The sequence below is a fragment of the Crassostrea angulata genome, chromosome 3 (assembly GCF_025612915.1).
Source record: "Crassostrea angulata isolate pt1a10 chromosome 3, ASM2561291v2, whole genome shotgun sequence".
Taxonomy (NCBI): domain Eukaryota; kingdom Metazoa; phylum Mollusca; class Bivalvia; order Ostreida; family Ostreidae; genus Magallana; species Magallana angulata.
Genome location: NC_069113.1, coordinates 40,921,940 through 40,934,404, shown reverse-complemented (window position 1 = coordinate 40,934,404; position 12,465 = coordinate 40,921,940). Strand labels below are relative to the sequence as shown.

General features: G+C 32.8%; 2 protein-coding genes across 2 annotated transcripts; one reads left to right on the top strand and one right to left on the bottom strand.

Moving 5' to 3' along the window:
* Positions 1-483: 483 nt before the first annotated feature.
* On the top strand, positions 484-9,952 carry LOC128176251 (cactin-like). The gene is made up of 17 exons (XM_052842450.1): positions 484-749; positions 909-1,223; positions 2,262-2,385; positions 2,509-2,655; positions 3,345-3,416; positions 3,622-3,684; positions 3,946-4,000; positions 4,425-4,513; positions 4,877-5,030; positions 5,357-5,500; positions 5,911-6,020; positions 6,210-6,478; positions 6,808-6,997; positions 8,408-8,647; positions 8,980-9,030; positions 9,230-9,292; positions 9,726-9,952. The coding sequence occupies exons 1-17, from the start codon at positions 691-693 to the stop codon at positions 9,849-9,851; spliced, it is 2,271 nt and encodes a 756-aa protein (XP_052698410.1). The 5' UTR covers positions 484-690; the 3' UTR covers positions 9,852-9,952.
* Positions 9,953-10,425: 473 nt separating this feature from the next.
* LOC128176252 (uncharacterized) lies at positions 10,426-11,978 on the bottom strand. Its single transcript, XM_052842451.1, has 3 exons — positions 11,506-11,978; positions 11,239-11,420; positions 10,426-10,891 (listed from the first exon to the last, which is right to left on the bottom strand). Exons 1-3 carry the CDS (start codon positions 11,921-11,923, stop codon positions 10,547-10,549), a joined length of 945 nt encoding a protein of 314 aa, XP_052698411.1. The 5' UTR covers positions 11,924-11,978; the 3' UTR covers positions 10,426-10,546.
* Between the last annotated feature and the right edge of the window lie 487 nt (positions 11,979-12,465).

Sequence of the window (12,465 nt, the reverse complement as noted above, 5' to 3'; positions counted from 1 at the left end):
TCATATTTATTTTATATAAATTAAAAGCGTCGGTGCATGGTTTAACTCGTTTACAACATTTGCTAAAGAAATGGAAAATTTATTATTCTTAATCTATAATTTCCACAGTATAGACTATTTTCCTCAATATAGACTATTTAGGTCCATTACCGCCAACTTCGTACAACTTTTTTTAGCAAGTTTAAAGGAAAGCTGTTTTAATTATAAATTATATACCCGATATATAAAAAAATTAAGAATTATGGATACAATTTTCTTTACTTTAACTCATTAGATATTTTTATTTCAAAGTTTGAAAATCATTCATAATCAAACATTGTTACTGATGTAACCAATGTTACTGGTTACAAATAGAAAGGGGTAAAAGTCAGGACTAATTTCTGGCCATATATGATATTTTTAACATCTCTAAGAGCCCCTGCATGGGTCCTCGCAATGACCTCGCCCTTGACCCACGGCAGTTCTAAGACACTCTACCTCTGATCATAAGATGTCGAAATGCAGAAATCTCCAAACGAAAATTCCTGGAATAGCTTCCTAATCACCGTGGGGTTAATTTTTTAAAAGATCGTTTTTCGTTATTCAAAACCGGGAAAAAGTAGTGCACCAGTTTAAGTTTTAATTTTAGTATTCTATCTCAAAGTTCCTGTATGTACGATTGGTCTACGAATTTGAAGAAAAAGTGTGAAAATGGGCAACAAAAAGAAATCTAAAGATAAACACCGCCATAAAAAGGATAAAAAGCGAAGGTATTTAAATTAAAGAATTATGAAACCGGCTTTCTGAAAGATTATTTATATTTTGATCATTTGGAATCTTAGAGTAGACGATTTATGCTTGTAGTTGTATTAGAACAGTTGAAAATCTTTTCATTTGTTGTATTTCTTGTCTTATTCTTTCTGTGATAGATCAGACAGTGATTCAGAGTCTGATTCCTCAAGAGGGAAATCACTGCGGAGGTACAGATCCTACTCCAGGTCCCCAACCAGACGACGTAGATCACGATCTAGATCACCAGTGATCAGGGAAAGATCAAGATCTCGCTCAGACTCGAGAAAAAAGGACAAGTATAAAGGGTCATCCAAGAGTTCACACAAAAGTAAAAGGCGACGATCACCCTCGAGTTCTTCATCTGAGTCAGATTACGATGGAGGGTCATCTCGAATTAAAAACATTGAAAAGGAAAAAATTGAGAAAATTATAAAAAGTAAAGAAGAAAGAAAGTAAGTTGTGAGATTTTTTAATCATCTTACTATCTCACAGGTTTTTCAATCCATTTGAGAATATAAAGTGGTATAAAGAATATAATGAGCAAAAGAAACCATGCTGTTCGCTTCGCCATTAATTTATTTTTAAAATGTTTCAAACCTTTAAGTTGTTTAAAACCTTGATTCAAATTACAACAGTGCAATAAATATTCTCAATTGAAAGACAAAATGATGTTTTTTTGAAAGTGGCCAAAGATTTGATAATTTTTCTTGAGTAGGCTGGATGGTCAACAAATTAGTCAAATGATTTATCTTAAATTTTTAACTATGATTTTTAAGCTGTGAACTACTGTAAAACTTGTTTATAGCATAGTCCTAGGGTCTGATGGATATACTTCGTTATATCAGTAATTTGTTATATTGGTATAACAGATTTGTCAAAATAACTGTAGCAAATTCACTACATAAAATAAGTCATAAATGTCTTGTTTCACCAGACTACAATTTTGCTAGTTGAAGCTTAGATTGAAAATACATTCTTTGGATACCTTTTATAATCAGATTGTGAATTGAAAAATTTATGTGAAAATAAAATCATTCAAACTATCATGTTAATTGGTAGTGCCAACTTTAAACAGTAAAGAAATTTCTTATAAAAGTGTTCAATTCTGTTATTATTCACCTCTACTGGACTCAAAATCAGTTCGATATACTCCTATATTTTTTGTATCTGAATTTGTTATAACCGTAACATTTTGCAAAGATTTGTTAAGAATTAACTTGGGACTCAAAAAAACTTTGCTATATTCGAGATTTTGCTATATGCATGTTCATACTATACGAGTTTTACTGTATTATTAAGCAAAGAAAAATTTCATATAATTTTGCTTTAAAATTTGAATTTTTTCTTATAGCTTCATGCAGTAATTTTCTTATTAAAGATACCAATAAAGTCTAAAAATGGCCACAGTCATCCAGCCCTTGTAAGTTATTTATAATATGTACACTTTTCAGTGACACATAATATCAATACATGTATTTTATACAAATTAGGAAAGAAAAAGAGTTACTGAAACAAATGGAAACACCAGAGGAAAAACGTGCTAGAAGATTGGCAAAGAAAGAAGCCAAAGAGAGAAGGCGTAAGGAGAAAATGGGCTGGGATAAAGATTATTTGGTATATTATCTATATTTTATTGTTCAAGAAACTAGAATTCATGAGCACGTTATAACTATACAAGAGTACCGGTACTTCCCATGATCCAAATTATATTTATGAGAAACTTTTGTGTTGTTTTAGGGGTACACAAATTCAGATAATCCTTTCGGGGATGAAAGTCTTTTAAACACATTTGTTTGGGGCAAGAAAATGGAAAAAGAAGGGAAGAAGCATCTGAATGAGGAGGAAATACATAGGCATCAGAAAATGAAACTGGAGGAGAGTAGGGTAGGTAAAATTTGAATGTGAAAGAACTGCACACCTAGGACGATAATATGTTAATAATCATTTACTCAAAATGTATGTACTTGGACATTCTATGTGTTTATTATACCCCTGCTCAGAAGGAGAAGGGGTATACTGTTTTACCCTTGTGGGTCTGTCGGTCTGTCTGTCTGTAACAAAAATTTCTGTTGCATTTTTTTCAGCAACTATTCATTGCAGGTGCTTAAAATTTAAACACATCTATTTAAGTACCAATCAGAAGTGACAAAGTCAACTTTCTGTTAAATGTCAACTGTGCTTACTTTGTTTATTCATATCAGAGTGGGGGGTATTACTAGTGAACACTGGCTTACAGATATTGTGCCTATTTATGTAAATAACCATATTTACAATTTTCACACTGATAGGATTTCTGATATTTTTGGTCTTTGTATTTGAAAATAAGATTACCTATTTCATAATTATCATGATAGATTTCTTGAATCTACCAACCCCTAATGTATGTGCATGTAACTTACAATGTATATCTGTCATTTTTCTTTGATATTGAAACTGATACATGTATCAACAAACATCACAAAACATCTCTTTTTTGGTTGGTATTTTGATTCCTATGTAATTAATTTTTGGGGGTATTATTTAAGACAGCTTATTTGAATTTTTAGCATACACTTTTTTTTGAAAATTTGCAGAGAGAGTTGGAAAAAGTCAAGAAAAGGAGATTAGAGAGAGAAAGACAAATGGAAGAGAGGGATCAAGAAAGAGTAAGTGTATGAGATGTGTATATACTGGTTTAAAAAAAAAAATACAATTTGTGCAATGCATTTCAGTTTTTTTACTGAGACATAATATCTGTTTTTGATTGAATGTCATTTTTATTTTGGAAGCCAGGAAGTTAAATGGTTATCATTTTGGAATCGTAGATGATCAATTGTAACAGTCACTTACATTTAGTGTTTAATTTCATAGGAGCTTATGCAGAGAGAAAAAGAATCAGAGTACTACAGAGAATGGGAAAAACAGGAAGATTATGTAAGATCATCAATTATTACAAATAATTAAGTTAAAGTACATTGCATTGGTCATTAATCATTATGTTCATCCATCCAAGTAAACAAAATTTGTACAGGGTTGACCAGAGATCAATTTTTTTTCAGCAAAATTTATCTTTAAAAGATTGATTATGATTAACATTGATTTACAAATATCAAATGCAGTTCTTTTATATACATTTTGTACTTGTGTTTGCAATTCATATGAAATTCTATGTTTTGTCTTTAATGTTCATTTCAGTTTCATCTGAACCAAGCAAAACTCCGGTCACAGATTCGTATTCAAGATGGAAGAGGTAGCATTAGCTTTCATATTACAAGTTACATCAATTTATTAAAGTCTGAATTATGCTGTGAATAGCATGCATCATAGGAACATCTGTCTATATAATTTTGAACTTTTGATTTCTTTCCATATTTTGATGTATTTTGGAATATTTACTCTGCAAAATATTACAAAACATGGTTTTATGATACCGTTTATTATATGTTACAGTCAAACTTTGTTAACGCGAATTAGATGGGACTGTTTGAAAACTGAGAGATATCTGAGTATTTGAGATATCAAGGGTAAAATACTTTAAAATAAATGGTTAGTACTTAAAAACTTCAACATATTGAATGTATTCGAGATATCAGTGGTGGAGATATCAAAGTTCAACTGTATGTAAACATGGTTCCTGGTGATTAATAAGAATAAAATGATGGTTTGTTTTTCAGCCAAACCAATTGACTTATTGGCCAAGTACATCAGTTCAGAGGAAGATGATCTTGCTGTAGAAATGCATGAGCCATACACATACCTCTATGTAAGTCAACTTAAAAATGTCCTCATTATAAAAAATGGCTTAGCTGAATGATTTTGCTAAGCTATGCAGACCAGTGAATTTTTCAGAATAACTGAGATTTGTGTTGTTGATTATTTGTTTGACCAGTGTGTTTAAAAACTTTTCTTCCGTGATACTGTATCATCATTTTACCAGCATAGGCCATAAATGATAAATATGATAATTTCACAATCATGATTACATGTACAATGTATCGTTGGTGCGAGTGTATTACGGTATGTATTTTCATGGAGTTGAGCATTGGATTTATTTTCTTTCTCCTAATAAGTAACACATGCATGTACACATCAGAGTGCCAAATGTGGAAAATTTCTTTTTTGATAGGGATTAACAATAGCTGACTTGGAAGATTTACTAGAAGATATCAAAGTCTACCTTGAACTGGAACAAGGCAAAAATGTAGAGTACTGGAGAGATATCATTACCATTGCCAATGATGAGCTCTCCCAGTTGAGGAAACTGGATTCAAGTCAGAGAGGTACAAATTTGTTTCTCTGCAGTCCCGTTTCTTAACCCATATAATAAATAATTTCATTTATTCTCAGGCATGTAACTGACATAATGAAAAATTTTCCAAGTTGCAAGAATTGTTTGGTTCTGTGCTGTTAACAATGGTTTATTTTTGACAAATCAAATTCTCCAAAGAAACTTAGAGATTAATTCTCCCTAACTTTATGTTAGTCCAAAAAATAACTATTTTGATTTATACATGTACATGTTAAAAAGAAAATACATGTACAATATTCTTTTATTTAAAAAAAAAAGAAGAGAAAATGAGTGGTTTTCAGATGCTTTGTATTGTAGACTTTCAGGATAGAAGGGAGAGAATCAATGAATCAGTCAGTCATGAAGTTCAGTCCATCTTCAAAGGAAAAACTACAAATCAGCTGTTGTTACTGGAAGAACAGATAAAGAAGAAGTTACAGGGTGGAGAAGGAGTGGATGTAGGTCAGTGGATGAGGTGACATCATAACAAAAACGGAAGAATGTCACTTACTGATCATCAGAATTGTTTATTCAAAGCAGCAAAAATTATCAAACTTTTGATTTACCAAAATACTAATGAAGGTTTGGAAGTGTAGTTCTAGCTGTCTTATCCTTCAAATAGAATACATTGTACTTCATAACTTGTATTTAGAATTGTAGAATTGTAGTAAATATAATGATACAATATATATATGACAATATGTCAATTTCGAAAAAAACAAAAACAAAAAACCAAACCAACATTTTGGATAAAAAGTCTGTGATAGAATTAGAGGTAATATTGATAAACAGATTCTCTTAGAACCACCAACATTAGAGGGATCTACATAACTGTACAATATCGAAGTTACAATGTTGTTGATACTTTATAGGTTACTGGGAGTCATTACTTCAGCAGCTGAAAGCACACATGGCCAGAACAAGGTTAAGTGAGAGGCATCAAGAAAACCTGAAGCTGAAACTTTTCAAATTAAAACAGGAGGTTGGTTTTTTATTAAATCTAAGTAACATTCCTTTTAATTTTTAATGCCATTAAATTGGCACTAAACAGTAAGAGAGTTTGGCTTGAAAATCTGTTGATAACAAAAATTCTTGAAAACCCTCCCAGTTGATAAAACAATTTAACATTGTCTGTAATATTACTGTATGTATTTTTGGTGGATATTTGTAGCAAGGTATTGACTCAGGTCCATTGTTCCCTGCTGGGCTGTCTCGGGGGAGTAGCAACAATAGCACCCCTGACAGGAGGAACTCCCCCGCCCCCTCAGCACTCGGGAGACTGTCTCCAGCACCCCCTAGGAGCAAGAACCAGTCACCAGCACCTGCTGATAGCAGAGAGAAGCAGCCTTCCCCCGGGCCATCCACCAGTGCAATAAATGTAGAAGCAGAGGAAGATGGAGATCAAGCGGGGCCTAGTGTTGAAGCAGAAGAAGACGAAGAGTAATTCTTTTGTACCTTTAAAACATTAAAAACCTACATATGTCTAAATATAAATACATATCGTTTTGCATATAGACACCCATATTACTCAACAGGTAGTTTGCTCTTAACAAAGACTTTTGCTTTCAAAATGCAATTGTAACCCAATCTGTAATTTTTGGTAAGCAAACTGAACACTAAATCTTCAGACAGTTTTGTATACCTGGTACCTGAAAAGTACATGTAGAATCCCATATTAATTCATATTCATTTTTTTATACTCATGAAGTATCAGGAATATGACTCTATTTGCAGACAAAATGTTATTTGCAGTATGTTTTATGTTTCAGTGATGAAGCCTTGATTACTGAGGAAGACTTGGAGGACCAGGCCTATGTGGACTATGACACTGGGGGGTATTCCCCCAAACTCCTGAGGCAGGCTGATCTGGAGATTGATTCTGTCGTGTATGACCCCACGGATGACATGAGGAAACTGGAACTGGCCCGGCAGCAAGTGTTGTCCACAGGACGAGTCAGGGTAAGGACTCACCTCCTAGGATTTTGCATTCTACGATTGATCATTAACACAAACAAGAAAATATAAATATCTTTAGTATATGTATAAACAGCCCATAGTGATGATGAAGTGGGATGGGGAGGGGTTTGGTCACAGGGCAAGGTGGGGGGGGGGATGGCCCCTCCACTTTTTAATAAAAATGCATCTTTTTTCTTATATTTACTACAGAAAAATACTTTACAAGCCATATTTGACCCACTGCATTTTGTCTGACCCCTCCATTTTGAGGAACGATGCTACATGCCTGATAAAGGAGTCATTTTATCTGCAGAGAATTATACATAATAGTGAAACGTGTAACTTATTCTTAAAACTACATGTATGTAATTACAGTAAAACTTATTAAGTACGAACACGAATATAGCGAATTCTCGGATAGAGCAAAGTTTCTTTGAGTTCCTGGTAAAATTCTTAACAAATCTTTATCTTAAAAAAATCTTAATCAAATTTTATAGTCATAACGAATTGGGATATAATTAGGATATAATGAATTTACAGATATAGCGAACTGATTTTAAGTCCCGTAGCAGTGAATAATAACAAAATTTGACACTTTTATAGTGAATTTCTTTACAGTTTGAAAAAGTGTGCACTACCATTTAACAGAATAGTTTGAATGAATTTATTTTTATATAATTTTTTCAATTAAAAAAGGTACCAAAGGTATTAAAGTAATGTATTTTTATCTTAAAGGGGCATGGTCACGATTTTGGTCAACAATTATTTTTTCGATTTTAATGTTTCTAATGCTTCAGTAAGGCATTTTTAATAGGCAACCAAAATTTAAGTGTCATTTGTTGAGTTATAAGCGAATTACAGAGCTTACAATTCCTCGCTATATAAACAAAGCTTTTCTTTACATTCTGAATGTTGAAGTGAAAACTCAAGTTTTAGACCTAAAATGAATGTGTTAATCGTTAGGAACTGTTTTTTATGCTTAAAATGAATAAGAATATAAACAAATAATCTTGAAAAATATTTTTACTGGTAAATTGGACCTATGTAAACAAAAACAGGGCACGAGCCTTGTTTAGTGAGCCCTGTACCTTGCTTAAAACTCATCGACAGGCACCCAAATTTCATTTGATCATTAGAAATGCATTCATAAAGCATTTTTAATAATAGAAACAGAAAAATAAAATTTGACCAAAATCGTGACCATGCCCCTTTAAGCCTCAATTTGCAAAAATTATAGTCTGGTGAAAGAAAACATGTATATAGTGAGTTCGCTACAGATATTATTACGAACTCGTCATACGGATAAAACAAATTACGGATATAGCGAAGTAAATCCATTGGTCCCTAGGACTTTGCTATCACCGAGTTATACTGTATTGGTAAAATAAAATTTTATGGTATTGTGCTTTCCAGCTGGATGGAGAAACAGAGTTTGAAAAGAAAGCCAGGGAGGGAATGAATGATGATGAGGCGACGTTTAGCGTGGAGGTTCCAACTGAACACCAGAAGTTTCTGTGGTCAGACAAGTACCGACCCCGCAAACCACGATTCTTCAATCGAGTACACACTGGGTTCGAGTGGAACAAGTACAACCAGACCCATTACGACATTGATAATCCACCACCCAAAATTGTGCAGGGATACAAATTCAATGTAAGTCGTATATTTGTTCTACAAGATGTACCTTGTGTATATAAAAGTATGCACACATATTCAGGTACATGTAGAATCTACCAGCAACTTGCTTGAGACTATCTTCAAGATGATGAGCTTCCTAAGAAAGAGAGCTGTGTATATACTCAAATTAAAAAGCTGAATTTGTGGATTTTTCTATTTTTCTTTAATAAGTACATGTATAAAATGTTCATTTATTGTCACGTTATAAATCAGACCAAAGTGTGTTTAGACTGTATACAATGTATTACTTTAGACCACTGCATCTGATCATCCCTGTGATACTAATGCATTCTTTTGTCCCTTTCCAGATTTTTTATCCTGATTTGATTGACAAGACAGATACCCCAGAATACACTTTAGTGAGCCATCTTTTTTTTCTCAGAACTTATAATTATTGTGAAAAAAGATTATTTCTTATCTTGGATACCAACGTACATGTAGGTTATAAAAAAATTCTTGATAAAGTGAAGAAGAATTATTTACTGGAAAAGTTAATTAATGTTCAATCTTTAAAATGTAAATTAAATTATTCTTTTAAAAATAACATTTTATTTGTAGACTCCAATTGAAGGCAACAAAGATTTTGCTATCCTAAAATTCCATGCCGGACCACCTTATGAAGTAAGATTTATTATCAAATCTTAAATTGGTTTTGATTTATATAAAAATTGATTTTTTTTTAGGAATATGAAAATTTGGAATATTTAGTAAATACTCTATATACTTTCTTAAAACAACATTACTACCTAGATTCTATTATGCTAACATGACTGTGTCAAAACAGAGGACATGTCAATAAATGTATGGTCTATTTCTTCATTTTGATTTTTAACTGGTTCTCCTATACAAATTTGACAAATAAATGACACAATATTTTTTTTAATTTATCCAAAACAGACAAAGTATAATTGAAATATTGTTTATATTTTCATAAAGCAATCAAAATTTTAATCAGGACGTTCTTGTGTAAGATTAGATGAGGTACATGTACACATACATGTGTACATGTAGTATATAAAGTATGTCATTATTTTCATAAACTTTAACTTTTCAGGACATTGCATTCAAGATTGTCCACAGGGAATGGGAGTACTCCTATAAACATGGATTTCGGTGTCAGTTTCAGAATAACATTTTCCAGCTCTGGTTTCATTTCAAGCGTTATCGTTACAGGCGATAAATTCCAAATTTGTCACTTTAATCACTGTGTGATGAAATGTTTGTCTCTATATTGTATGTAAATTAAAGATCACAAAATAAAATCATCAAGTCATTTTGAAAGGGTTGTTTACGTTTCTTTTCTGTATATTGATCATTGTTGAGGTGATCATCCAAATTCATGTATCTGTTTACCAGAAATATAAGAAACAAAAAAGCCATAATTTTTACACAAGGAACATGTTTACAAGAACGGTTGTCATTAAGAACAGACTTCAATCATGTTAATGGTATGCAAGATAATAATGTACAATGTACATTGATATTATGTATTTGTAATACATACATGTACAATTAAACAATGTATGTATAACAAGTACATGTACATGCCAATTTGAATAAATTATAAAACTTGTAAATCTTCTTTGCAATAAGCTATTCTGTAAACATATCGTATAGCTTATCATGAATTACTGTTACATGTTATAATATAAACTGTTAGATTGATGTACAGTTGTACATGCTTAAGTAAATGCAGAATAACAAAGTCTTCTTCAAATAATTAAAGCACTTTATTTATCAATTAAATATAACAGTTTTAACTTGAACATCAATAAACAATGTGAAAGTAATACAGTAGCGCATGAATCCTAAGCAAGTAGTTGAGTAAAATGAAAATTTGTCACATTTCCTATCAAAAATTATTTTGAAGAACTCTCATGAATGTCCATTGGATGTAAATGTCTTTTGACTGTTTCCTTCTCCTTCTTCGGTCTTCCTTTTTTTACAACTAATTTGTTCATCCACATCCAGAATCATCTTGTCTGCATATCCTTTTAACCTTTGGGGTAAAGAATATGACTGTCCAACAAGGAAGTCAAACGACAACCAAACTTTGGATGGTCCACTAAATCGGCCACGTTTATCTATTTGGAGAATATCTTCAACTTGAATTGACAGCTCCCCTGGCAGGTAATCAATCTGTACCGGCCAAGTTTGTAGTTTTCTTGCTCCTTCAAAATCCAACGGCTCATATCCCAATTCTTTTCTTAATTTTGCATCCTACAAAAAAGGATTCTCCCAGTATATGTTCATTTGTAATTATTAACAGTAAAACACTGCAGTAAAACAAAGGTTCATGTTATGTTGCTGAGCTAATACCATAGTGATACTTAGATTCAAATTACCAAGTTTACATATTATTTCTCTCTTTGTGTTGCATTGTGATGAGGAATTGGATCTATGTTTTTGAATTTACAATATTATGACAGGTTCCACTGTCACCAACACATTCAAATCCATCAGTTCATCTCAACTCAAAACCGAAATAGAAATACATGTGCTAATCGCAGACTTGAGACTGAATATTGACATGAGGAATGCTGGTGCCAGGGAATCGGGCTACTTACCTGAAGAGCATAACAAAACTGCTTGAGAATTTTCACTACATTGTCCCAGTACTCTGAATGAAAATACACTTTCTTAAGCATTATTTCTTTAGTATTTTTACACACAGCTAAAAAATTGCACCACGGTAATCCAGTTATGGCAAGCTGTCCTTGAATTTGGGCCATGTAGTGCCTTGGAATACCTTTATAAATAAAATAATGCAAAATGAATCTCGAGTAATACTACACTATAACAAGAAGATTTCACTAATACATTTAAAATATTACCATGTACTGAATTTTCTTTCTTGTACATTCTAAAAATGGGCGCCTTGAATTCACAAAGTCCAATGTCTTTATTTTCGTCATCAACAACAACGGCATCGGGAGAACTTCCAATCAAATCTTGAAGAATCCTATCTTTAGACATCCAAAACCCAGAATCGCGGGTTTTGTGTCCTGTCAGCAATTGATAGCATTCCAGGATGATCTCCTCCATAGTAAGTCCATGCTTTGTATTGGAGGACTCAACTTCTTCCTCTTCCTCCTCCTCTTCGTCAGTATCTTCAGAAATTAGAGAGAGAAAGAAATCATACGGCTTTCCCATCCCAACACCAAGAGCATCTCCAAACTTTGATGATGTTAGGAACACAGATTTACGAATTTGAAACCATTCCTTTGAACGTTGCTGAACTTTTGATTCCATAACTTATGCATGAATGTCATCTAAAATTTCAACAACAAAAAAGATATCTAGATTCTCTAGAAAATCAACACAGGATCTGATGGTAATGATCTAATAAAAGAGACCAGACGTGAAAATTCCGGATTAACGATTGAAAAAGGCGAAACTTTTTCATCAACCACTACAACTATTTATAAGAGACACTGAATGCTATTTATGAAATAAAATTCATTTCGGACATAAAACGAACACCATTTATGAATCCAAAATTTATTTCCGGAGGGGGGGGGGGGGTTATTCTCTATTGAGAAGTGGACAGGCATAGCCTACATCCATGTGGATGTAGGCTATGCCTGTCCACTTCTCAAAAGAGAATAGGGGGAGGGTTAGTGAGGATTGTATCAAGTTTAAGTCCCCCCTCCCCCCCCCCCCCCCCCAAAAAAAAAGCAAACAAAAGATTCGAATTTTTCTTTAAGGTGGCTCTATACACCACTTTTTGATGACGCAGTACGCAAAAAAGTAAATCTGGAAACATGCATTTCCGGTACTGGCTGATTTAAACT

Excerpts from the sequence above, each read along its gene's own strand:
- LOC128176251 (XM_052842450.1), top strand. The coding sequence starts at position 691 with ATGGGCAACAAAAAGAAATCTAAAGATAAACACCGCCATAAAAAGGAT. Across the intron at positions 5,031-5,356 it reads ACTGGATTCAAGTCAGAGAG|ACTTTCAGGATAGAAGGGAG; the intron begins GTACAAATTTGT and ends TTTGTATTGTAG. Across the intron at positions 9,031-9,229 it reads ATACCCCAGAATACACTTTA|ACTCCAATTGAAGGCAACAA; the intron begins GTGAGCCATCTT and ends TTTTATTTGTAG.
- LOC128176252 (XM_052842451.1), bottom strand. The coding sequence starts at position 11,923 with ATGGAATCAAAAGTTCAGCAACGTTCAAAGGAATGGTTTCAAATTCGT. Across the intron at positions 11,421-11,505 it reads GAAAGAAAATTCAGTACATG|GTATTCCAAGGCACTACATG; the intron begins GTAATATTTTAA and ends TTATTTATAAAG. Across the intron at positions 10,892-11,238 it reads AGTTTTGTTATGCTCTTCAG|GATGCAAAATTAAGAAAAGA; the intron begins GTAAGTAGCCCG and ends CCTTTTTTGTAG.